Source organism: Cynoglossus semilaevis, chromosome 15 (genome assembly GCF_000523025.1).
Source record: "Cynoglossus semilaevis isolate Cse_v1.0 chromosome 15, Cse_v1.0, whole genome shotgun sequence".
Taxonomy (NCBI): Eukaryota; Metazoa; Chordata; class Actinopteri; order Pleuronectiformes; family Cynoglossidae; genus Cynoglossus; species Cynoglossus semilaevis.
Genome location: NC_024321.1, coordinates 5,654,135 through 5,680,932, shown reverse-complemented (window position 1 = coordinate 5,680,932; position 26,798 = coordinate 5,654,135). Strand labels below are relative to the sequence as shown.

The following is a 26,798-nucleotide window of genomic DNA, read 5'->3' as shown; positions in this document are numbered from 1 at the left end:
CAGTAAGCTCTGAATCCATTTTTCACACTGAAAGATTTTAATTATGTTTCTTACACTAACGTTGGTCAGATATTGATTTTAATAGAACAGTGACCGTGTGTATTGGATTTTGCAGAGTTTTTTTTTTTTCGTCTCCCTGAATGTTTATGAAATATTTATTGTATTTGAAATGTGCAGGCCTTGTTATCCTGCCAGCAGTGTAATGTGGGTAACTATGGACACAAGGTTTCATTTTCAGAATTGGTAGAGAATACTAATAATAAACTGGTGTACACAGAATATTTTATGTTATTTGTACAACTACATACCTATGTTTTCATATTATGAAAGAACTAGGAAACGGATTAAGCTCACACCTATACATATATGCAATGTCATACAGCGAAGTGATGCTTTTAGTGTAATGAAATTTTAAAATAAATCCTGACAAAAAGAAAATAGGACAGATATATGTTAGCTAGGAAAGTACAAGGACCTTTTTCTTGCCTCTTCCTTTTCTACTGGCTACAACATGGCCTGCAGCTAATTTTGTAATCAGTACATGTCCGAATGGAGTCGCCTCCTTTCAGGAAAAAAGAAAAAAAATCAAATCTGTGTGCTTCTGGAGAAGCCAAGTTTGCTCTTTCACCCATGTGTATTCCTCTTTTACCATGCCAGAATTTCTGAAATGTGCTGCAAAGGATGCGACCACAGTGATACATTAGCATTCTGAGTTCTTATCGTCATGATCTGTGTGTTTAAAGTGAACAGACTACTGCTGTAAACCCTCACATCAAATGATGTGGTTCACATATAATATGAGGCATCGTGTATTTCTGTCCAGGCTCTGAAGGAATAACAGGTCATGGATGAATGAGAGGCTGTGAACAATTCCTCATTTGTCTCTGATGTCAACTGATGACCAGGCTGTTGGATGTGCATACTGATAACAAATGAGAGCGCCCTTCGCTGACCCTGCTTGTGGCTAAAGATGCCAGGCTGCCAGACATAAATTCACTGAATAATCATTATGCCGGCCGAACCGCAGGGAATTAATAAACTCACAAATTGACTGTCTCTATTCGGGTCACAGTGTACACGCTGGTGTCTCGTCTAAATCCTCTGCGAGGTTAGAGGATAACACGGCGCCCGTGAGAAGGAGGATTACTATTTTATGTCGGCCTGTTTACTGTGACATCTGATAGCTAAACTGCAGCTTTTAATATTCACTCCAGCTTTTAAAAGGAAGGATACACTGCTGTCAGGTGTGAAACAAGGATGTCGTAACAAAGAAATTCTAAGGGACGAGCGGGAAGCTTTAAATCCAACGGCTTAAGGGCTTTACTTTTGCCAAATTTGTTTTTTAGCACAGACTGATACTGATACTGAGTGTGTCTTGAATGCATTTCCATCTACTCAAGCTTGTGCACAACGATTGTTTATCTTACTTTCCAAAACTCAAGCTGGCAAATGCATAATACATTGTAATTAATGCCACAAAGCACTATGTGCTTCAGCCAATATTTATTGTGTGGCGTTCAAACGGAGCACGCGGGCTAAGTGTGAACGGGACGTAAGCAGAAAATAGAGCCAAGATAAAAGTGGAGCCCCTGTGATAGAAAGATATAAAACCTGTCAGTCATCAGTCAAAATCTGATGCTTTCAAAGCCAACATTTTGATTCTATTCTAGGTTCCATTCAGGTACACGGGCAGACAACAATTAAAGACATCACTATAAAACAAACGAGACAATGTAAAGCTTTACAAAGTATCCATTAAACAACCATTTGTATCCAATTAACAAAGTTAAACAAAGACTAACAAAGGTCTGGTTAACTAACTGTGGTAAGACCATATAAACTGACCAACAACTAATGGTGACTGGTAGAACGTTACCATGGTGGTAGCATCATAATCTAGGACATAAAAACATCAGAAGAGTCTAACTTATGCTCGGGATCCAAAATACATGATTCATTGTCTCAAGATCCCAAATACCGTAGCAGAGCTAACTTTGTAATATCTGAATTACCATTACATATGCTTAATTAAGTTCCACCGAAATGTCAAATTCTGCTTTTTATAATAATTTAATTAGGCGTTGCCTAAAACGACTAATTATATAAAGTTCTGTTCTTCATTGATGGCATACCTCAGCATTCCATAATATAAACAAATTTAATATCCTGTTTTGGCTGTGGAAGTTCTACTGCATAACTGGTTTGACAGACACTTTTTCATCGAGGCAAAACGCAATCTAACATTGATGGAGTTCCCCTGAGGTGTTGAGGTGATTGAGACTCTGTCTGTGTCGACAGATACCCACATTCATCACCAACCTTGTTGTACCTTCTGTTTGGTTTTTTTTGCAGGTTTTATGACACATAGCATCTATCCAGGGCCGTGTGAACACAAGTACTGTGGCTTGGGGCGCCACTGCGTCGCCAACTACGAGAACGGCCAAGGAGAATGCAAGTGTTTGGACCAGTGTAAACCACACTATAAACCTATATGCGGCTCAGATGGGAAGCTGTACCAGAATCACTGCGAGCTCCACCGGGCCTCCTGCCTCACTGGACACAAGATCACCATTATGCACCATGAGGAGTGCTTCTACAAAGGTAAGCACTTCTCTGACCTTCTGCTAATGCAGTCTGTGCATGAATCATTGGATACTGTACATCTCTGATCTGTTCCACTTTCAAATATGCTTTTAGCCAAATTTGTCAGTCTCAACCTACTATTATCTTCACAAGGCAAATATGACCTTAGGGCTCCAAGGTAATGGAAATGTAGAGTGATTCAACTGAGGTCCTTTCCGTGAACTACAGGAAACAGATTCACCTTTTAAAGGAGCTGTTAGCTTAGAGAAAACCACCCTACCTTGCCTCTACTTTGCAAAGTACCCTTAATTTTCCATTAAAACCTGTATTTTGATTCCATAAGTGGTACGATTTTCTCTAAACTGCCATCAACTATCCAAGTTTTATCTTGTGCACCCCCTAATGGCAGTTCCCACACCCCCAGGGTTGCCTGCGCCGTACCTTGGGAATCACTATTCTAAGCAGGCGCTAAACTGTTCACTTTCTTCATTGGCAGATCTACTTACAGTAAATCATTAGTATTTAAGATTCATATTAACCCTAATCTGTGTTCTGTAGAAATTCATATTTTTTTGGGAACAGCATGTCCATTTATAGTAGCATTAGTGTAATAGTGGTGTTGGTTAATCCAAGCGTCACACTGAGAAGACATGGAAGGCAGAGTCATAATGAGGCTAACGATCTGAGTAAAGAAAATTACAATTCTGAAGTTAATGCATGCTCGATTTTATAGCCTGACACTTCATGACAAGGTTCAAGTTCATTTGACACAACGTTCATCAATTAGTGTGATACTGAAGACAATATAAAATCTAACCAGTTTCCAACAATTTTACAGTATCATAGACACCACTTTAACACCATAAATCAGACCTTTATAAAAAAAAGTGTTACCTGTTAAACAGGTGCTGTAGGAATAGGTAGTAGTGCTGTTCATGCTCCTCTTATTTCGCAAGATAAACTGACCTGTTCTCTACCACTGATCTTGTAAACACTGTGATTATTCTTATTCTCTGTCCACCAATTTTGTTCTGCCAAAATATGCACAGAAATAATGCTTGTGTGTTTTCTTTGTTTTGTTAAAATTTGCAGTTAAACTATTACAAGCCTCAAAATTAAAAAAATATGATAGTAATTCAGTGACATATATATATGAAATATCTTCAACATGGTCCAGACCAACACCACGCTGACACACTAATGGAGGGTGTTAATTAATAAAAAGTTGATAACAGAACCACTATTTTTTTTTTGCAAGGGCAAAGACTTATTTCAGGAGAAAGTGATTTCAACACATGATTAACCTCTAATCTTACAATTATACATTTGTAATTTCTTAATAAATATAATTGTGATGACTTATTTGGAGAAGCCGGCATGTCACACAGAAGGTTAGGTTTTAACAAGGCCGGTTGAGAAAATCAAAGGGAGAACATAGTGTTGAGAAGACAGTCTTCAATAAGAAGTCAAAGGTACGAGGCTCAGACAGAGCTCAAACAGGTACAGATGAAAACACACATGGCTAAAGTACATAACAGCTAAGCTAAGGCACACAGACAAAGTCTAAAAACATCACAGTCAGAGGTTGGTTCAGACACAGCCAGGCTCAGACACTGGCAGCAAAAGAGTCCCCATCAGAGTAGGGCGTATATATACAGGGGAGGAGTTAACAAGTCACAGCTTGAGATCGTTAGGTGATCACAGTGGAGGGAAAACACAGGTGATTGGAGCAGGTGTGGACACAAGGCAGAGAGTGGAGCAACTGAAAGAAAACCAGAAATAATAATAAAAATAACTAAAGCATAAAAACCAGGACAGCTGGATGTCGCAGTCTGTGTAGTCAGACTAAAACATTGTCAGACTAAAGATAAATTTAAATCTTTAAACAGACATTATATTACTTGGTTAAATATGTGTAAAAACACAGAAATCCCTTCACTATCCTCTTTGTTACATAGAAACACAATGTGTTGCCTCCTTGTAGCACTTTGACAGAACAATTGTACCAAGACTTGATGAAATATAATCTTGCAAATGCTTTAATTACTGTATATATTGTCATCTTATGACTTTATAACAAATGCAAAACTTCAACTCCGTCTGAGTTTGGAGACTCTACTACATTAATACGCCGGTCAGTACATTACTACGTTGGCAGGTCAATGTGGCCAATCTCAGCATCTGTTCCATTACAATCACAGCAAAGCATCAAGATCAATGATACATCTGTGGTGGGTGACAGTTGGGCTCAGCCTCTCTCATGTGTCATGTCCTGCACTGACACCCGTTCTGCAACCAAATCAGCATCCACCCGCAGTGGAGAGTGGAATCTTTGACCAGCATCAGGCAATCAATATCAACAGCAGCCAAAGCAGGATTAAAAAAAAGGTGGAGATATTTTCCATCTCATTCCATCCCTGGTATCAGCTCCATTTTTCTTTTTTCTCTGACTGATGTGTAATCAATTTCACATTGGACGAGAGCAGCAGGAGGAGGAGCACAAGGGCCTGTTGAAGTGATTAGTAATCTTTGCTAAGGGCCATTAGCTCAGGTGTTTTTATTCAACTTTACAGGTTTAGTGTATTCTGTGTGAAATGTGTAAAGTTGTTCAGCTGCAGTTAGTGTGGTCTTTGTTGCAGCTTTAAAAGGGAAGAGATAATTGACAAAATGGAACCGAGCTTATAACTGCATCTTGATGTTAGTAGATTAGTTAGTCGGCAGAGTAGAATGTGCCCTCGCTGGGAAGATGAATGTGTCTCTTGATTGTTGGTCTTCAAGGTGATGCTTTTAATTTACCAAAGAAGTTAAAGATTCAGTGTTTCATTGCATAATAATAATAATAATAATAATAATAATAATAATAATAATAATAATAATAATAATAATAATAATAATAATAATAATAATAATATCTCTGCATCCCTGTGTATGAACCTATCATTGAAGACGGTATTTTTTTAACAATTTCTTCAATTTATTTATTTATTTTTTCTCTGTGCTATATTCACATTTTATCTGTGCAGCACAGTTAATATTTATTTCAGTTAATATTTATTTCCACCATGTTTGATTCCATCATTCGGAGTATTACTTAAAATGGTCAAGGTCAGAATAATTATCCTTCTTACTATAAGGAATTAGCAATTTAATGAACCGTAGCACAGCACAATTTGTTTAATAATATAATGACCTTTATGGCTTTGAAGGGAGACATTTGGTTATTGAACCATATATATTCTTCAGTGTGAACCTTCTTCTGACTGAATGTGAAACAATACATATGATACTAAATACTAGTAAGTTAGTAAATCTGACTATCTGACTGCTCATTTAATATATATATTTGTATCTTAATAACACATGCACAAGTTGTCTGATGTTTTTTTTTTCCATGTGGATGTGGATTAAAACTAAGTCAAATGTTGCCTACAGTGCTGCCTGGTAAAACTATCATTACAGCAGCATAAGGTTGTCTTTCTGTCCATTAAACTGAGGATATACGACCACAGGCTGTTAAATTCACAACAAAATGCCATAAATGAACTGTCATTGCAGAATGGATGACACACCAGCTCTGTGCTATCGCTCTGCTGACTGCCACAAATTGGCTCACACTTGTTTGTTGTTAGAAATACAGGAGCTAATAAAACTGCAAACAACACGTCAATGCTGGTATGTCTTATTTATTTTGCACATTCATTCGCTGATCAAACAATCGGTGCAAAAAACTAATTTGAATTATTCAGGGCTACAATCGGATTTTGAATTCTGAGGAGCTTCACCATCAGTGTTGCACTGATCGTCTGTAAGCTTTTTATTTTAATCTGGTTATTCATTCTTTACAATTGTAATTTTATTATATATGTAGTAACAATAAGTTTGAGGTATTAATTGATAATATGGTTGACATTATTTTCTACTTAACTGTTATAAGTGGTTTCTAATTTTCTTCAAATATGTCTCTCTAGTTGATGCCTCGGCAACACAACCGAAACTCCGCTTTACGTGCATTTGACAGACAGATAATTAATCACATTGAGCAGTTATTTAAATTAAAAGTGGATATGTTTGATGAGCGTCTGCACAGATGACGAGTCTTTCTATTGGTTCTGCTCTCAGTTGGTTGGTCTAGTGTGGAAAATAGACAGAACATATTAGCCAGTCCTTTTCTGTGCCCTGTGTGTGCTGTGGAAGACAGGATAAAAAATGACAGCCATGTGTTGATTGAAGCTTCTCATTAGCACCGGGGAAAAAGCCCATGACCCTAATTTTCTTTTTGCTCTGCACAAAAAAAGCTGGACGGATTTGATTAAAAATGAAGTGGTGCAAGAAAGTCTGTTCATTCCGCTTAGGGCAATGTGTTCAGGAATTCAACAGTCTCTGCAGCGAGTTGGTGGCCGAATTAAGAGACAATCAGGGCAAAGGTATGACTCATGAAGCAAGTATTCTTTTGTGTGTTTGTGTATCTTATTACCCGGCAGAGACTGATTTAAAAAAACATTTAAATGTGGATCATTTTTTCCCCACATATTCACACAACAACAATATCTACTACTAATACTAGTACTACAGCTGCAATTACTATCTATCTATCTATCTATCTATCTATCTATCTATCTATCTATCTATCTATCTATCCATCTATCCATCCATCCATCTATCTGTAATATGTATGAGTTTGGGGAGAAGGTGTAAGACAGATAGTGAATGTGGTTGTGAATAGTGGAGTGAATGTGGAGTTGAATAAACCATGATGTAGTCCCACAGACTAGAGAATCCCCTGTACCTAGCAGAGTTTAGCAAGCTTAGATGGATTTTATTGAAATAATCATAACAGAATAAACCTAAAGCTGAGCAGTTTGAAGATATGGTTAAGGAGAAAGGTTTAGATGGTATTTTTCAAGTGAACAAATTAGATAGTTTAGTTAAGTGAGTCTAAACAGCAAGACAAATACTCGAAGACCAACTTTTAATTACATCAGCGATCAATACTTCTATGTCAGAGGCTAATGTGTTCCGGAGAATTTCCCTAAAATGTTTAAGATTAATCAGCCATTGAGTTTGACATGAACCATTTTCCTGCAAAATGATGTTAAAACCATTTCATCAGTGAGGGTGAAAATATAAAATATGAACTGTTTGTTTCATCCAAACAGTTGGTTTCAACAGCATTTGTATTATTGAGTCTGCATTTATGCCACATATATTTATTTAAAATTGTTTTTGTGTGATATTTTATATGATTTAATCATTCTGCGTATGGTTGGCTGATTAGATATATTACAATACGTTGATAATTTCTGTATGATATTTTAAAGCCTGACTTTAAATTACAACTTCCATCATCTCTTTAGAAATAGATTTAAAAAAAATAGATAAAAAAACAAAACAAATACAAGTCATATTATTTTGGTAAAATGATTTACAAATTAAAACCTAGGTTTCAAGGTTATGATGTTATTCTTTATTTCCCATTCACACTTGAGATATTTTTTAATAACACTAAGCCAACTATTGATACGTATCTGGTATCAGATTGTACCCAAAGCAGGAAGGTTCACTGAACCAAAGTTCTTCTGTTGTCTGCCTGTTTTCCTGGAAATTCACTTCAGCAAACTCTTTGTGCACAGTTCTCCTGGGCCTCTCCAAGAAAAACATGATCATGAAGCATCGTAGCTCTGGGCCTCCAGAGACCTTCTACCTTAACAACGTGTCTGCTCGGCTCCCACTGGAGAGCGGCTCTCTCCGCTGAGATCACTGAGATAAGCCTGTGTACAATAAGGAACCTCAGAACCTCTAGTGCGCCATCTCACTTTTTATAAATGACACCGTGACACCAATAGTCCAGTGTCAAACATTAGACTAAGATGCCCTTGAAATATCTAAAAATTATCTTCTAAATTGAATGGGAGCTTTTGATGCCCTCGTAAAAATAGATAGTCTAATTTTGAGAACTAAATGAAATCTGAACGTGACCATGTAAAACAATCAGTGCTGCAGGTCCGTCCTTTGGATGGAAAACAGTTTTGAATGTCTTTTACCAGTCAGGGTGAAAGAAAACAAACTTTTACTGGTACATGTGATAGCAATGCTTGATCACTTTGTCTTGAAAATGATCCAAACTATCATTACCGTTGTTAAAAAACAATTTCCCTACTCAGCATTGATTGTGCAATCTGTGTCCGAGAAGTGTTTACATCGACAGCGGTGCCAAAGTACAAGCTCCTCATTAAAATCCAGACGTGTGGATCATTAGGTTTGCAAGGACATCCAAGCTATTGTCACCTGAAGGAATTGAGTCGCTATGTACTCTGACATTTGTATAACAAATGATGTGTTGATTAAACATTTTGCAGGTCAGATAATTTTTAGACAGAGACAAACAGTATGAAGTCATTTCTTGTCACAACTATAAAAACAAGTCTGCATTTTTTTGTCCTTTTAAGGATAAAAAAACTGTTTGCCATGTTAGCTGTTAGCAAGTTAGTCACATTGTACAGCACAACTCCAAATGACATTTTCTAGCAGACACATTAATGTTGTGGAAGCATGAGTTAGAAATAATCTCTGAAAAGCAGCACACGGTCTACGTAGAGCACTAGAATGAGGAAAAGAAGAAGGTAATGTCACTTTTGTTATATTGACTTTTCCTTCTGACACAAGAATCCACTAATGAGAGTCACATCACACTCTGCACCGTTAGCCCACCCTATTAAAGCCAAATGAAGACTGATGCACATGGAAAACAGAGTAGATGTGTGACATCACTGCAGGCACCAGCATTGGTGAATTTGTTGAAGGCTGATATGACACAGGAAATTTAAGGACACAATTGTCTCATCACTCTCTTTGGCTCAGGTTTGCAGGAGTAGCTCTTATTGTTCCGAGGAAAAGCAAAGGCTTAGAGGCAAAATACCAAATATAGTCAGTTCTAATACAAATTCAATTTGGTTCAGCGAGGGGTTTTACTCATTTTGACCCTAATCTACAGGCCTCCCAAAATTAGTTCACTTGCTACTAATGGTTTTTGTGCCTTCAGGAGTCACTGATGAGTTTTCTTTTTTTTAAACGTCACTGGTGAAGCCAGTATGAGACTAGAAATATTTATTGTTTGAAAATAATTTGGTGAGTTTTTGTTCATCCAGGGCCTAAAAAAGTGCAAAACAATGCTTTGCACTGACAACCTAAGTGACACGTATTTTGATTCAAAGTACAGGCTCTAATAAAGGTGAAAGTCACTTTGATGGGGACAGTTAATATTTACTGAAGGACGTGGTCTGGAGCTGTGTTTGACAAGCCTGAGCAGTTACCCTTGTCTTACATGAACGTCTGCAGGTCTGCTCTGTTTATTCACATCCCTGACTCCTGTCAAAGTGTCAAAACACCAAAGCCCCCATCATGCACCTGAATTAGAGGCTAGGTCATTGGTCACCCTTTTATATGACAGCTCCTGTCATAAGAGCATTAGCTACAGGCCACGTACCTCCACTAGAAACAGTAAATTATGATCCTTTAACATTATTTATATGGGACGACTGTTATCTCAAAGGCAGAAGTAATTAGATGCAAGAACTCACTTCGGCGACTTTAAACTTCTATTCATCGTCTTTAGAACTTTAAAAACGATAATGGAAATGTATGTGCTGCAGCTTTAGGATAAGTATTTTCGTGGAAAATACAGTGAATAAATGAACAGCTGCTTCGCAAAAGGTTTAAGATCATCTCCAGCAGCCCACACATTAACAACGCCTAATGTATTTTTCCAAACATATAGTTATTATTTGATTTGTTAAATACCTTGAGACAGAAAGAAAGGCAGGAAGGGAACAGGAGTTTTTTTGATTCTCTTACTTGAGCGTACGTTTAGTCCTTCTAACCTTGAAACATGACGGGCTTTACTGGATTTATTTTTTTATCCTTTTTCCCCTCCGCCTCTGCAGCAGCGGCAGCAGTATGGACTGCAAACTCTGCTTTTACGTTGAGAGTAGTTATGCATTTGATAAGACAATTTTGAATTGATGAAGTGTGAAGTCTTCACACATAATCATAATAAATTAGCGTGTGTGTGTGTAGATGAGTTTTGTGATGAGCGTGTGTGTGTGTGTGTAGATGAGTTTTGTGATATATTTCGGACTATTAAAATATTGGCATTCAGACGTTCTCTTAATTTTTTTTAATTGACATTTGCCTTGTGAACATTACAACTCCATCATTAAATAATAATTTGCGTCAGTTAGCATCATACTGATATTGTAGCAGCAGTTTTGTATGGCCACTTTTAACTTAGTTAGTAGTTCTTATTACAATTTTAGAAACAGGTATTTTTTAACAGGAATAAAATAAAATGATGATTCATTTGTCTACCGCTTCAGTCACGACAAGTCAAAAATGCTTTTTTAAAGAATCTAAATGTGCATTTATAATTTCTCAGCCTCCTACACATTTTGTTATTCATGTGAATTTCCACCAGCTGTGCAGAGTCTAGACAACCGGGGATTGATTCATCCTATTTCTAAGCTCAGTAAACACCATCTGCTTCATTATTAAGAATGTACATATATTCGTTTGACGACTGAGCTCTGTTATCACTGTTGGATGGTAACAAATAATTTGAGTGGAACTTTGTGAAGTTTTCTTTTTTTTTATGTATTTACATAAGCAATACATTAATTTACTTCAAAATTTAAATTGAATAATGAGCTCCAAATAAAAAGTAATATTTAACACTTTTAGTGTAAAAATGTTTTCAAATGAATTCTCCAAGAACAAGAACCAGGTGGACTTAAATTAAACACTACATGCACGATTACATAAATAAATAAAAACATCATGAAAAAATGCAGCACCATCCATCCATCCATCCATCCAACTTTTCTCAGCTCAATTTATAATTAAAAATTAAAGTGAACATATGAAATAAATAATGTAGTAACGACAGTCAAAGGTTGTTTTTTAAATGAATTTGTTGAAAGAAAACCAAAACGTAATCATTAATATTACATAAACACAGCACTGCATTGACATAAAGGTCAACAAGCTCGTCTTTGATACAAAAATACAGCCGCGTTCACTTTCACAGAACATTTTAGATATTATATACAAAAAACATTAGAATTAAGTTTATACTTGTATTCATTTCAACTATTCTGTATTCCCTTCTTGTATTTAAACATTCCATGTATGTGTACATCAACAGCAGGAAACCATTAAGCATACTAGAGCATACGTAGATGCACAGTGGATTAACTTTCACCATTAAGCATACTAGAGCAGTTATACGTAGATGCACAGTGGATTAACTTTCCAAATCCAGTAACAAGACAAACTGGTTCATTTCAACAGTCGTGAAAATATTACATTTTGTTACATTTCTGTCGAGCTTATAGTAAAACAGCACCTCTGCTGTGAAGGCCATTATTCTGAAAAGTTTTCATGTGTTCACTCTGGTTCTTCTCGATGCCTCTCTGTGTTGTTTTCCACCCACCTTCTGCTTTCTGGATATTCTCCCTTTGAACAATTTGCTGAAATAAAAGTGAAAAACCTTTGCCAACATAGCTTGCAGCGGTGAGTTTGTGAGTAAGTCATGGATGGAGAGATAAAAGCAGAGTGTGAAGGGGGAAAATGATGACTGAGTTAGAGCTTTGTGGGAGGTTTCCAATATCAAAGTGAATTGGCTTCATTTTTTGTCTAAAACAATATAAGTACAACGCCCCGGGCCAGGAATGTGATACATTTGTGGTATTTTAGGGCAAAGTATGATGCGATATAAAATTCATTTCTTGTTTATGGAGAAAGTGAAACAAGAAGGAGTGGCATAATTAAAGTCATATATTACACTGAGACACTGGAAGGTCGGAATTAGTGCAGAGATCACAGTCAACACAGTCTGTGTCTGTTGTGTCTATCTGACAGTAATATTCCATTAAGGTAGGAGTGATAAATAGACACAAATTGGTAACATTTAAGTTTTGAACGGATTTACCACATATGTTCAAAATTTCAAATCCTGTGGGATTTATTACCACATGTGTTTGTATTTGCTAACAAAGCCCCTCAATTACCTGTATAATAATAGTGTAATGAATAATAATTGATAAATCTCAACCAAAATTAAACAAATACTACACAAAATGCACGTGCAAACACTACTGTTGTTATTTTACAGTTAATATTTGTTCCTCTCCATTTGGTTTTTACATGATTGTCTTTTTTTGTCCTTGTTCCTGTTTTGTTCCATTTTTTCTTTTCTTATGTTTTATAATTTGCTGAATGTGAGATACAACAAGACCATTTCAGTACTGCGTATATACATGTGGCAGGATTGACATCAAGTTTATCTCCACTGTATTTAGCACTTTAAAAAGTACTTATTATACTATATTTTGTTGCATTTTTTTTACACTACACCTCCAAACCACCATGTACAGTATGTACCACAAGCTTAAAATCTCGAAATACCATTTCAACTCCCAGCATGCATTTGTGGAGGCTTCAACTTTGGGTCAGATGCCCTTCTTGCATCACACCACCATCACTGTGGGCAGTAAATAAGTCTACAGCTGACAAGCTATTGGACACTGTCGTCAAATAGACTGTGATGGACTGTGGACTGCAGATTTGAGGACAATCTGCATCAATGAAAGTTTGACACCAACTCCAGACTCTATGTAGACCCCTGACTGTCAAGTCCAGACGCACAAAAATGACTGAACTACACCGACACAATGAACCTAAAGTCATATATGTATCTATATTAATATTTCCATCAAACACAAAAACGTATCAAACATATACATTTAACAGCTGTGCTTTATGTCTAGGTATGTACCATAAAATGTTATCTACATACACGTTGTCAGTTCTTGTTACACCACTTATATTAAGTTTAGCTTGTTGCCACTAAAACCTGTTTTTATCCAAATTGTTGTTAAATCTCCAAAACACATAACATTTTGTTTTGTTGCACATGATTGTTTCATATTAGGAAGGGGAAAAAAAGTACGTAAGCACTCTGACATCTGACAGTAAATCAATGGAGGTGTACCGTCTCCAGTGACCTCACCAACATCGGCACTATAAAAAAAAATATCTGCTCAAGACCTTCTGTTATTGAGCATAATTTTAATACGGTTGTCAACAAACTCTTCTCTCTGGCCCTCAAGTGTGGAGGTCATAGCAGGTAATTTACAGTCACTTTAATGCATTAGAGGACTTTTAGCTTTTTTTTATTAAAAATATAAATCTTTACTAGATTCTGTAAGAAGCTTTAAAGTGTCACAAGGAGAAAAAGCTAGCATGGGCGCACATTAGAAAGTCTCAAAGTAAATTTTAAATATTCCTTTATTTTGGGTCTAGTGAGATAAATCAATAATTGTCTGTTTTCTATTCTCTCTAAAAATGACAAACAGCAGCATTAGTGTCAGTGAACGGAACTGAATATTAATTCTGTTTATCACGTACACCACAGTGGCACATCAAGGTCTGATTTTGATTTAAATGTGAGCCGACTGTTTTTCTCGCTCTCACTCTCTCGGTTTGAATGAGAGTCTGTCAAACAAAGCAATGACTGAACCAGCTGCCAATATGGCAGATTACACCATACATCAGAAAACACTCTGATTCCTGACAAAACACCGGCAAGAAAAATGTACAATCTGGAGACACAAGAAATGTTTTACGATCCGTCTGACCTCGGACTGTTTGTTCCTGCGCTCCCATGGACGAGATGAAAAGATATAACATCGACGGTATCTTACAAGGTCACCGGGGATTGAAAAATGACCAATATGTTCCTGTCTGTTTTAGCTACACCTGCACATTATTGAACACTATGTGAAAATCACCATTTGGCTGGATTTACAGAAGTTAACAAGAAATGTGTGAAAGGCAGCATACAAAAAAAAAATTACATTTTTGTCCACATTTGAGAAAATGAATGTATTCATTTTTGAAGGCTGGGGCAGAACATAGACATAGATGTAGCATTTTCATGGTACCTGCCTACGGTTAAATATATGGAAATAGGTTCTTACCTACGGGTGGGCAAACTTTTTGCTCATGGGCCAAGGTGAGGTTCAAAATTTGACTAGCGGCCAGTTCAGTATTGGTTTGATGTAAAATGTTTGACCAATATAATAATAATACCATAACCTAAACTAAATTTCCAATGAAAATTTGCCCCCCTTGATGTATGCTGCCATCTAGGGGCATTAATTGAAATTCAAATCAGTTAATTGCAATGCATGAAAAATAAGGAATTAAATCAGTTATGACCTCAGTATCAGTGTTTAGCGGGCCGGATTAGAAAGCTCAGTGGGCTGCATCTGGCTCAGGGGCCGTAGTTTGCACATTTCTGTTTTAACCTAATGGTGACCCCTGAGTAGCAGTGAACGCTAGATTCTGAGTCCATTGTGATTGTAATCAGACTGTTTATGCCAGTCACCATGACTCTCCTTTATCGGACACTGAAGTGTTTACATTCTCAGCCTCTAACATCATCCTGGATTTACGATATTCCTGTAGTTCTACGGACTCTGGCAAGAAAATCCAGTGAAGTATAATTTTATTCATGAGACATCATCATAGCCCTGGCTGACAAACTCCCACACACTGATATGCTAAATGAAAGGAAGTAACATTTTCACATTACAAAGAATCCAACAGGGAACAGTGTAAATGTCAGCAGTTCTTAAAAGTCAGCAGATCAGCTGTCGGGGATGAAGGATCGACATTCTCAGCTGTAGGGCTTGACTTGTTGCTTCAGCTTTTGTGGGTTGGTTTTATTTTATTTTGTTTTATTTTATATGAAGTTCACTCAGTTGTCATACAACAATACATATTTTATTGATTTTACCTTTAGGCTGTTTTTTTGCACTTGTATATTTATGCTGCAATTGCAAGTCATTTATAATGCTGAGGGAATATGGTCCTACCAGAATAAAGTATACTAATTCCATAGGACGCTTCAGTTATTTACTTAATAAATAGAAGATAATGTTCTCATCGGAGGATCACAGGTTCAAAACCTGCCTAAACTGAATCAAAGTCAACTGTATTGTCAAATATGCCATACATACAGGACATATGGCAGTATGGCAAGTAACAATGTATGTACAATGTACAAAAAAAAAACACGCTTGTAAGAAATATGTTATAAAAGGACAGGTGCTGTAACATTACTCAGTAATTACAGCACATTTTGTAACATATTTCTGTATGTGTAAATGTAAGTGTGAATGTAGTGTGTTGATGAAGCACTAGCTTTCCTTAGGTTTCTGAAGGTGATCACTGCTCTGCAGGAATGGATTAATAGGTCAGATGAGGAGGACACGTTTCACTGTGTGTATGTGTTCGTATGTAAGTGTCAATAAAGTTTTCTTCTGCAGGCTGATCCTGCCACTCCCCCACATCTCTTTATCTTTGTTGGTTGACCACAGCTAGTATCCTTATAGTAACATTGTCCCATTAGTTAGGGCTTCCTTCCACTGGTAAATCTTGGCATCTATAAAAATATAATACATTTCAAGTGGGGGCAATTTCCTTTTTTTTAAATTCTGATTTACTCTATATTAAAAGCTTTTAAGGATAAATGCTGACTGCACTCATCTGGCTCAGTGAAATATAATGTAGCATATTAACCGATTTGACATAGTGAGTTTCTATGGCACATTTCCTCATAAATGATAGTGAGTTGCTGCTGATGCAAATGTTGCAATTTCTTATTTAAGGCGTTGCTGAAAACAAATTAAGTTTTATTATACGCCTACCAGAATATAATTTTGTCACCTGCTCGTCAAAAAGCATCAACAAAACAGGCACAGGGATATTTTTAACAGAAGGCCATGAGCTTTGGAGTTACACACAGGAAACACATTTATGTCGCCTCAACATTATCTTTTATGCACTGGCTCTATATCTCAGAGATGTGTCCGTGTTTACTGTAAAGACACACTCCGTCAACATCCACTGTGGCTCAGCAGAGAATACACACACTCTCCGCTCTGTCTGCTCAAGTCCAAATATAGACCTGCAGCCGCGTGTTGATTTGATGTCCTGCCTTTGTGTGTTTATCCCCTGGGTCACTGTCCTCTATCATGCCATCAATGAGACCTGCCACGGAAGGAGTTGAGCTCTTTGTGATGAACACGGCTGTGCACATACTTGAGAATGGAGCCAGACCTCTGTGGTCATGTTGTCTTAGTCCAAGTTCTGTTTGACTTTCACTCTGACTTTTAACTCTCTTGTGGTTCTGGGATTGAATGAGAATGATTCCATACCCCAAAACTTTCAAACCTGATAGAAAAACATACACTTTCAACATTATATTATTATATTTTTCAAGTTTACCTATTACAAAGTTGCTCCACTTTAGCACTGCATGGTTGTACAATTGCTTATCGAAGCACAAACCACAAAGCAGCAGGATCTAATACAATATTTAGATTAAAAACATCTTCATTTTCCCCCTAATGGGGGATTTACAAAAGATAGAAAAGTAAAGTCAGGTGGAAGTGGTCCAGTGTCATTCATCTGTGGGGCAAAGCAGCAGATGGTAAAGAGGCTAATATTCTTTAACAAGGAGAATTGAAGGCTCCTTCAGGTACCTCTGTAGGCTTCCGTCCAAGAAAGAGAGAAGAGAACAGTAAAGTGATGATGGGTTACGTCTTTAAAGGAAGGTTGAGGATGAGAATCCTGGATGATGATAATGTGCTTCAAGGTGAGAGAAATGAGTGATCGAGGGTAAGATATCACAGATTAAGATGTGGAGAACTGTCTGAAGAAGAGAATAGAGTCAGTATCTGGGGAGGATAAAGAACTGAGTGGGAAAAAAAGAAAAGGAATCTCTTTAGCTGCTGACATTAACTCAGAAGGTTTTAAATTAATCGCAAAACTTCTTAGGTTCACTAAGTCCACTAAAACCGGTGTACAGACTTAGAGTGATATTTTAACATGATGAAAACAATAGATGTGTGAAAATGTTAGAATTAACAATCCATTGACTTTATTCCTTTAGAGTAGGTTTTTATTAAGGTGCTTGTCATGAAATATTCACTGACAACCGTGATATGCATGACTCTTGGCTATGCAGATGTAAAATGTCAATGCCCATCCATCTATCTCTAGTTTTCTTCAAAAAACCTTAAAGGGATGTTGGTGTCCTTTAACATTAAATGGCTGCTATGAATAACATTTGAAAATGTGTTCTTTTTTTAAAGTTTCTCCTTCTTTCCATGTTTCAATAAGCAATTGGGCAATTAAATAAGTCTTAGCAAAAAGTGACTAGCGTCACTAGTGATGGTAGCATATTGAGGGCAAATGCCTCTTGCTTTTAACTCTGGGTCCTGTGCATCAGTCCGATCTTAAAGTGAAGGCATTGAGACAGTGAACTGTGCTTGAAAAAACAGATAAAACTCATTGACCGTTGCACAGCTGGTTGAGGCTGGATTGGCACATTTTCCATTACGAGTGTTAAATAACGTTGCTTGTCTAAGTAGAAAGAAAACACACACCTAAGAAAAACACCTTCTTTGGCTACAGGTCCATTATTTAGCCTAGCAGTTAGCCTGAGATAGTTATAATATAAAAATTTGAATTTAATAGCCACTAGAAACACTAGTTTGTTATAGGCAGCATGAATTACAATAGAAAAACAATAACAAAAGCTAACTTTTATCGTAGGCAGTTTTTTTTTTTTTGTATCAGTCACAGAAACCCTCTGCTGAGTGTTTTTACTCATTCTTCTTCTTAAACTGTGACAGAGTCTGCTTTCCTTCTTCCTACGTTTTAAATTCAGCCAGGTGTTGTTGCAGTGACGCTTCTCTTTACGATTGCAAACTGTGGCTCCTGACACTTCAGTCACTGATCCCTGATTTGTGGAACCTGAAGTTGTGATGTGTTGTGGGTGTAGATATATGCACTCACTCAATTATGGAGATAGAACGCTGTAGGAGGTGGAGGGCAGACGGAGGGAGAGCTAAGATGGAAAGTTTCAGCAGAGTGGTGTCCAGTGAATTCTAGGGAGCGTATAAATAAAACAGCAGTGCTTTTAAAGGCGCCAGTTGACAAGGCTGAGGGGCCACACTTCCCCCTCACTGTTGTTCCATCAACAGTGGACATGATGGAGGTTTTCATTCATTTCTTTTCTTGTATAGAGGACCTAATGTATACCAACAATGTTAAATGAATGAGTTCCACTCTTCTAACAGACTTGGACCTAAGAATAATGTGGGCACTGAGCTGCAACACTGAGGGAACATTTGCAAGATGTTTAAACACAATTTTAATTTTATAACCAGGCCTGAAGTAATTATTTTGGTTGCTCTGTAACATCAGTAGTAAATCTATTGGAACTTAATTTCATATGCATTTGTATAATGAAATGTTCTAATAACAAATGCATGGTCACTGGGTTCTCAGTGTGTGGGTTTTTATCTAGGGTTGAGATGATTGGTCTAATTTTTGAAAATGATTAAACTTCCAAGTTTGTTGTCTACTCAAATATTTCACTATTAATGATAACGACATGGCAGGAAGCAGGCAGGACCCAAATGCTGTACTAGAGAGACTCTTTCTGGTGCAGGTAGCTTATTTGAAGGTGCAAAGCCAAAACAGCAAAAACTCTTCTTCACAAGATCAGAAACAAGGCATAAAATAGACGAGGCTTGAACTACTAAGTACAAACTAGGAAGTTGAAGCATATTCTGAGCACAGGAACAGACTTGAACAGATACAATGACCCAACAAGAACAGAGTGAGGGAGAGCGGCATATATACCCAGAGCACCAGGTGACACAAGTGAGACTAATCACAGAGACACAGGTGAATGTGATGAGACTGATAAACCCACACAGGAGACAACAGGAAAAGGAAGACAGACATACCTGGCAGATATAGTAGTTGCTTTCAGTTCAATAACTTGGTATAAACTTGGTCTTCTGCATATAGCGCCATGTGACGGCGTCTGCTCCGAGTTTTAATGTTGTACGTTAGAATGATGTAACGAGACTTTCTTAATAAATGGCGACATAACAAAATGCCGTAGGTATAGATAGGCTAAGGACGTCGTAAACATACATGTATACAGTAGATCAGTGGTTCTCAAACTTTTTATATTCTGTACCACCTGAGATGACCATGATGACCAACATTAGAATTCCCCTGCTCGTTCTACGTTCAACTTGCAAGTGATCCCATGATTCCGTGGTGCCTGTGCTTACGTTAGCAACAGACTTGCATTGCAGCAAAAAAACAAGTAAATAAATAGAGACCAGACCATTTTATAATCGCACAAGTAGCTACACATTTTTTTCTAAATGTTGTATTAATTGTGCATGGTATGTTTCAGAATTATTCAATTGAAAATGTAAATGTGAAAATATGAATTTTCCACAAGTACCACTAGAGAGCACTCGTGTACCACTGGTGGTATGTGTACCACAGTTTGAGAACCACTCAAAGAAACAATTACCTCTGACATCTACATTATAACATACACATGTTTTACCTTCGTCAGATTGTAAATAAAAATGCAATTGTTAACTAGTCTCTTTTGTGGCGCTCACAGCCTTAGATGGTTCCTGAAGGCTTTGAAGAAAATCTTCTTTAGTCTATTTAAAAATACTTCAGCTTCATCAGGATAATGGTGGTCCACACTTCAGCGTTTCAAAGTGAGCATCAGAGCAAAGCCATGATCACAGAAAAAAACAAAACAAAACCCCTCACCTAAACTGGATTCATATTATATTCCAGTCCCAGGAAACATGGGCCCAGATTGTTATCAGTCTTCCACAAAATGTAGGAGTTGGCACAGGCAGCTCTCCTGGCGATCACCAAAACCAGACTCATCCATCACACTGCCAGAGAGGCTTTGGTACCCAGGAGAACACAACTGCATTGCTCCAGAGTCCGGTGGTGTAGTGCTTTTAAAGCACTCAATCAAATGCTTGGTGATGCAACACTTGCATGGATCTCCTGGGCCGTAGAAACAGAAGCCACGAAGCTTCTGGCAGAGGGTTTGTTTGGAGAATTTGATGCCAAAAGGGGTTTGAAAATATGCAGTAAATGAGTCAACAGATTGCTGATGTTTTTTGTGCACTCTAAACCCTCAGCACAAATATAGTACGTTACAAAAAAAACAAAGAAACAAACAAAAACAAACAGAAAAAAAACACATTATATTTCTGGTCTCAGTAATTTGAATCGTACAAACATATTTTGTTTTCTGTGTGGTTCCTAAAGCCTTTGCACTGTGTGTGAGTGGAGGAGATAATAAAAGCCATAAAAGCAAGCAGTAACACTTTTTTGAATGGGAATGACTAATCCAGAAATGCACTAGAAATGTCACGTCCCACATCTTATTTTCCAGCTCAACATGAAAAACCTCTTTACCTGTCTTTTTACCGTTAAGATTGGTGACAGTGCAGAATGGTCTGTGTGATGCTTTCTTGAAGTGATGTAGGCATTTAGAATGCATGAAAATGGCCTTCAGCCTATTTTTTTTTTCTTTTTTGCACCACAGACGGGTTTGAGGCAGGAAAATGTTTCCATGGAGCAGCAGCAGAGTATATGTGCCGTATGTGCTGTGTGTGTGTGAGAGTTGCGGTCCAGCACGTGGTTTTGATGGTGGTTTTGGAGACTTCTGCTGTCTCATTATTAGGTCTTTTCCCTGTTTTAAAGAAGCTCTCAAGCGACATTTCTTCTTACTCATTTCTGCTAAACATAGTTTGAGGACTTACCAGAGCATAAAGAAAAAAAAATGGTCAGAAAGAGGTCAGAAATAAAAACCCCAGTATCAGCTGCTCTGGTCCAGTTTGGTACCTGTCTTGAACCTGGTCTTTGTATTCTGCAGCTCCAACGTGATCAAAGCCTTTTTAAAGCCAGTATGCTGTATATTAAACCAATAACCATTATATTCTCCTTTCCCTTTCTTCTTTTTGCTTTGATAACTCCAAAACACAAGTTTACTGGGGCTTAATGTGGCTCACAATTAACAAGAGCTCATCATTGAAAACACTAATTTCACTGCATGTTCTTCTGAAACCGTGCATCTCATGAATAAAAAGGCCTGATCGTTGGATTAATTGCTCTCACAAAGGATATAATTCACCAATGTTTGTTCTTGTTCCTCAATGATGACAAGAAGAATCTATTCACATGACCTCTGATGGGGATATATAAACCTATGGTCAATAAAGAGTTAACAATGACTAATTCTGCATGTTTTTGGACTGCGGGGGGAATTGTCTGGAGAAAACATCTACACTCACGGGGACAACTTGAAAATTTAACACAGAAAGACAGGAATTTGAATCAGTGATCTTCAGCTGCACAAATGGAAGACAGGACTGGGAGCCAATTGAAGTGAAGCTTTGTAAAGACTTTTGGGGACCGTAATAAAACATGTTCCTTGACACGGCCTCATACAAAATGTCTGTGATGTTAAACTGATTTATTAACCACTGACGGAGAATTTCTGACCACCATCAAGGCTAAATAGTTTGAAAAGAGAAATCACTATGGAGCTGAAGAAAACCTGGAGTTCCTTGAATATTTGAACTTGTTGGACTGACCTTGAAGTGTCTTTGTCTGATTGTTCTCCATAATGTGCCCATGCTGTCGAAACTTGCACTGTGATTCTCAGAATTCTTTCAAAAATAAGGTATTTTTCTCTTTTTTCCCCTTCTTTGTCAGACTCTGCACCTCTGAAAAGAAATATGAACACTGACTTCAAGATTGAACCCTACTCTAATGAGCTGCCATTCAATCAGATTATGAAAAGGCTAAAGGGAGATTAAAGTCAGCAATTTGTGTCCTGTGGAAGCCATAAAACTCATCCATTCTAGCTTTTTCTTTAAAATAGCAAAAGCTCCTATGTTATTATAGCACAGAGTCGACCATTTATTCCAATATACCTTATTATGCATGTCAAAAACTGACCTCTAAACAGTCCAAACCCTTTCATAAATGCAGAGGTGTTTAATGGTGGGACGTGTCCGCCTGCCTGCGTGAATAAATCCTCAGTCATTAGTCACAATGAGTGTTATTGAGTCGTCAAAAGCCAACAGTAAAGCCAACAGTAAACCCAACCACAATTCTTTGCCCTTCATGTGCCATTACCGAGCAGTGGTAAAAACCTCCAACTCCTGCCTCTGTGAAATTACCATCACATTTTGGCGTAAAAGCCACAATGACAGATTGATGTGAAATGTTTTAAATCTTTTTATTTCAAATCCTCCAGGTGAACGCTCTATCTTAAAAGACAGTATAAAAAAAAACCCCAAATATCCTAGAAACTTAGCGTTGATGTTTTTTTATAACTCCAAACTGTCAGCTCTTCTCAGATTGTGCTTGTAATTGGATGCTGTGAACAAGGACCGTCTTGTCATAAGGATGGGATAGAAATGAGCAGACTTTGAGTGACTATGAGAAGAAAATAAACCAAGTAAGCTGTGGTGTTTTTGGCACTTGTGGTAATTAAGTTGTAAGAGCTCAAACCAGGCAAAGAAAAAAATCTGTAATGGTAATTAAGGTAATTAAGTAGTAACAGCTCAAACCAGGCAAAGAAAAAAATCTGTCAAGCATGAAAATCCAAGTTAAGTCAAAGAAATTTGATTTGCCTTAAAAAGGCAACTCTAAAGCCTATGGCCTATTGTCACTTCTCTAAAAAGTAACCAGATTACTGTGAGATAATGCAGCTTCTAGAGCTGACTTTAAGGTGCTGTATTTTTTAAGCATAGATTAAGGGACTGCTGAGTGCATTATTACACATATACAATTTCCCAAGGCTTTGAAATAATATTTTTGTTAATTTTAAAACAACATAGTGTTCTTTAATGCATCTTTGTGCAAAAAAAAAAAAGTAATCAATGAATTTTTTGGGGGGGACAATATCGACACATTGATTGACATGTAAGACCATTTCTAATTAAAGTAATAAATAATACACAGTTTACTCGAACTTCTGCTATATAAAATTAATTTAAAAATTGCAAGAGATTATAGTTATGTTTCTCCTGTGCAGACATGCATTGTTTGCATTTATAAAAGGTATGTGTTGGGATAGAGATGCACCCTGGGTGTTTGTGTGTATGTGTGTGTGTGTGTGCGTAGGTGTGGGCATTCATGTGGCAGAGCATGTTCCTTTGACGTCTCTGACCTTCATATCTCTCGGGGTGTGCTACCAGCCATTTATCTTTTATTCATTCTGCCATTTGTGACCAAAGCAACTTCTCCTGCGCTGACGTTCGTCAAAGCAGCCCCAGTCCCACAATATTCACCCAGCAGCTGCCTGTGCGGCCCAGTCAGAGCAGACAACAACTCCCCTCGCACACGTCCTTTCTTCACGTGTCACTCCGACTGTGCCACTAGCTAAAAATCTACTCCGTCTTCCAGTTGGTTTGTAATTTTCAGTGGCTTGTTGAAAAGACCAGGCTGACAGCGTCGTTACTGTTTTTGTTGTTCTTCACACCCTGCTGGATGCACAGAGCTTGTGAGGGAGCGTTAGCCTTGAACACCTGTTCATGAGTTGATTCATCTTCAGGTGCAATACAGAAAAAAACTCAGCACTGCAGCAAGTTTCTCACTCGTTTGTGCAGATTTTTGGCGTTCTAACAGAGTACATCATCCTCCCGAATGAAATCAGAGCAGAAGCTGTGAGTGGAAAACAGCGGGTTTGTCTCCTAAATATCTAAGGCATGTCCTCTGAGGAAAACTCTTCAATAACATGGCATTGAAGCTCACATGAATTACAGTGTATTTTGCACATTTACATAACTAACATGCAGGACTAATAGCACAACGTATATTTATCAAATGCATTAATTAAATCAGTACTATCACAGTTACCGTTGCAGATACAATTCTTACATTTTCTTTTGAATACAAAGGTTCCATTCCTGTGCGACGTAACTAGATATTCGACGGACCTTACAAGTTACATATAAGGCTTTGACAGCATAACCAGGGTAGTTCATAGAGCTTTCAATGTGGAGCAGTTACAGTTTTGAGAGCCCCCAGAGTTACTCCACCTGCTTCCTGTATTTGTTGATTAACCAACACCTTTAAAACTGCAATAGTTACATTAAAAAAAAAAAAAAAAAAAAAAAAAAAAAACGGCATCCCAATCACGATTGTCTGGTAAAAAAATGGCCTGCAGTCAGACATTAACACACCACATTTTTACCTCTGTCTCTCTCACTCTTACCAACGTACTGCTGTGTACAGGTCTAATTATCACACTCTCTTTATAACCGTCCGGCACATTATCGAGATTTTAATGTTCTCCTTGAGGATTCGTAAGAAAAGCATCTGCCGAAAAACAAAAGTGCTATCCTCAGCTGAGCTGCATCAGCGTGTTGTAAGACACACTCCCAGCTCTAACAGTTTGATAATTAGACGTGACATGATTGAACCTGTAGTTCCTGTCATCATTTTTCTCTTTCTCTTGACTCTTCCCTGTCAAACCTTTTATATGCTTGAATTCTTTGATCTGGAGGCTCCGAAAAGAAATTTTAGAAACAACACCAGCTTGTTTTCTGTTACTGTCACGGATACTTTTGGGCACATTTGTGTGATGATTTTGTTTCTCTTTCTATTGTTTTTCTGTTACTTCCTGGGTTTGTGTTGCAGTGTTGTCCCTGTTGTTCCCCATTGAAATGACAAAGTCATCTTGTTGTTATGTTAAAGCATTTCCATGAATAGATTTATTTCCAGAGTCTCACTCATGGAATTGTTGGGTTTAATTTGAAGTACAGTTTAAACATGGCATTGATTCAACTTTGATGGTCAGGTTTGTCAAATTCTTTGGTCTGTCTGACCAAAGAATTTGATAAAACATTGTATATATATATATTGTATAACTTGTTTTTTTTAATGATGAATATTAACATTGAAATATTTGCACAATAGGCAAATCTTTCCTAGAAAATGCATTATGCAGAGCAAAAGTAAACTCTGATTCACCACTTGCTGCATTCTCACAATCTATGCAACTGACCGTCATCTTACTGTGACCTTACACAAAATACACATCTCTTTGCCGAACATTGTAACGATTGTGATCTTGTTGAGATTGTTTCATCTGCCGCTTCTGGGAACAGTCTTGCAATCTCGGTTCTGACACCTTTTGGCAGGCACATGTTCTAACAAACACGGCACGACCAATAACCCAACACCCTCCTGTCACCGACACCTTTCACACCACCAGTCAATGCTGGAACTTCGCATGTGAATTTATTTGTAATAAAATTATAATCACAACAATAACTAAAAAAGAGCAGGTAGCCTCAAGGAATTTTACATTTTTTAATCCTCTTCCCTTGACAAAAGCCCAGACAGACCTGCTTAACATATTCAGGAAGTACATTTTTCCATTTATTGATTTGCTCTAATCAAATCCCCCACAGACAGAAGTTAGTTTTTTTAGTTGTGTTCTCACATCTAACTGTCTTTTTCCATTTTCGTTTACTCCAGATGATAGCTGCAGACTAAGTGACTACCAACGTCTGAAAACCAAGACTCTGGATCTGCACGAGAAACGATACATGGGATCTCGGATGCACGGAGTCCATAAGGACAATATGGCCGCCAGGAGGCATCTGGTTGATGTTATGTTTAAGCGCTTTGATGCAGATATGAATGGCCAGATAGATTCCAGTGAACTCTCACAGGTGAGAAAATCAAACACTGATGTTTGTTCTCCATGCCTGACATAGAAGATCAGTCGACACTGAACTTAAACAAGTATTTATTTTACTAATGGGAACCAATGCTAACGGTATGCTACTATAAATGCTATAAACACTTGGCGACTCTATTGATATTAGTATAAAAAACAGTAGACATTAAATGAACAAACAGCCTACCTGCCCAGGTGGTTCAACCTGTCCACTTTGATGTCTGCCATAATTTTGTCCATTTTTCCCTCCGTGCCCTTCCCTCTGGTTGCTCAGGTACAGTACATGGCTCTAGGTGCAGACTTTGAAATGCAATGTGGGTCAAAGTAGCCGTCTGTTCATGGAAGGGCGAAGCCTTTGACCAGTGCTGCCAAGAGGGACAGTTGTAAAAAAGGAGCTTTTTGGCTGCAGTGGGGAGCCGAGCTATCTAGTGCATAACAATAAATCCTCCCTAGAAGCAAAGGCCTGATTTAATATAGAAAGTTTTGAATAATTCAGTGTAAGCAGCCTGCAGCATTTTTTTTCTTTTTTTCTCAGAATCAT

At 37.6% G+C, this 26,798-nt stretch overlaps 1 protein-coding gene across 1 annotated transcript in view; it reads left to right on the top strand.

Annotated features, from left to right (window-relative positions):
* Nucleotides 1–1,700: 1,700 nt before the first annotated feature.
* The window catches only part of fstl5 (follistatin-like 5), an 85,573-nt gene continuing 60,475 nt past the window's right edge, over nucleotides 1,701–26,798 (top strand). The window contains exons 1-2 of the mRNA XM_025063189.1: nucleotides 1,701–2,601; nucleotides 26,053–26,249. Of these exons, the coding sequence (XP_024918957.1) occupies nucleotides 2,358–2,601; nucleotides 26,053–26,249 (441 nt within the window). The 5' untranslated portion in view covers nucleotides 1,701–2,357. The remainder of the gene's footprint in view (nucleotides 2,602–26,052; nucleotides 26,250–26,798) is intronic.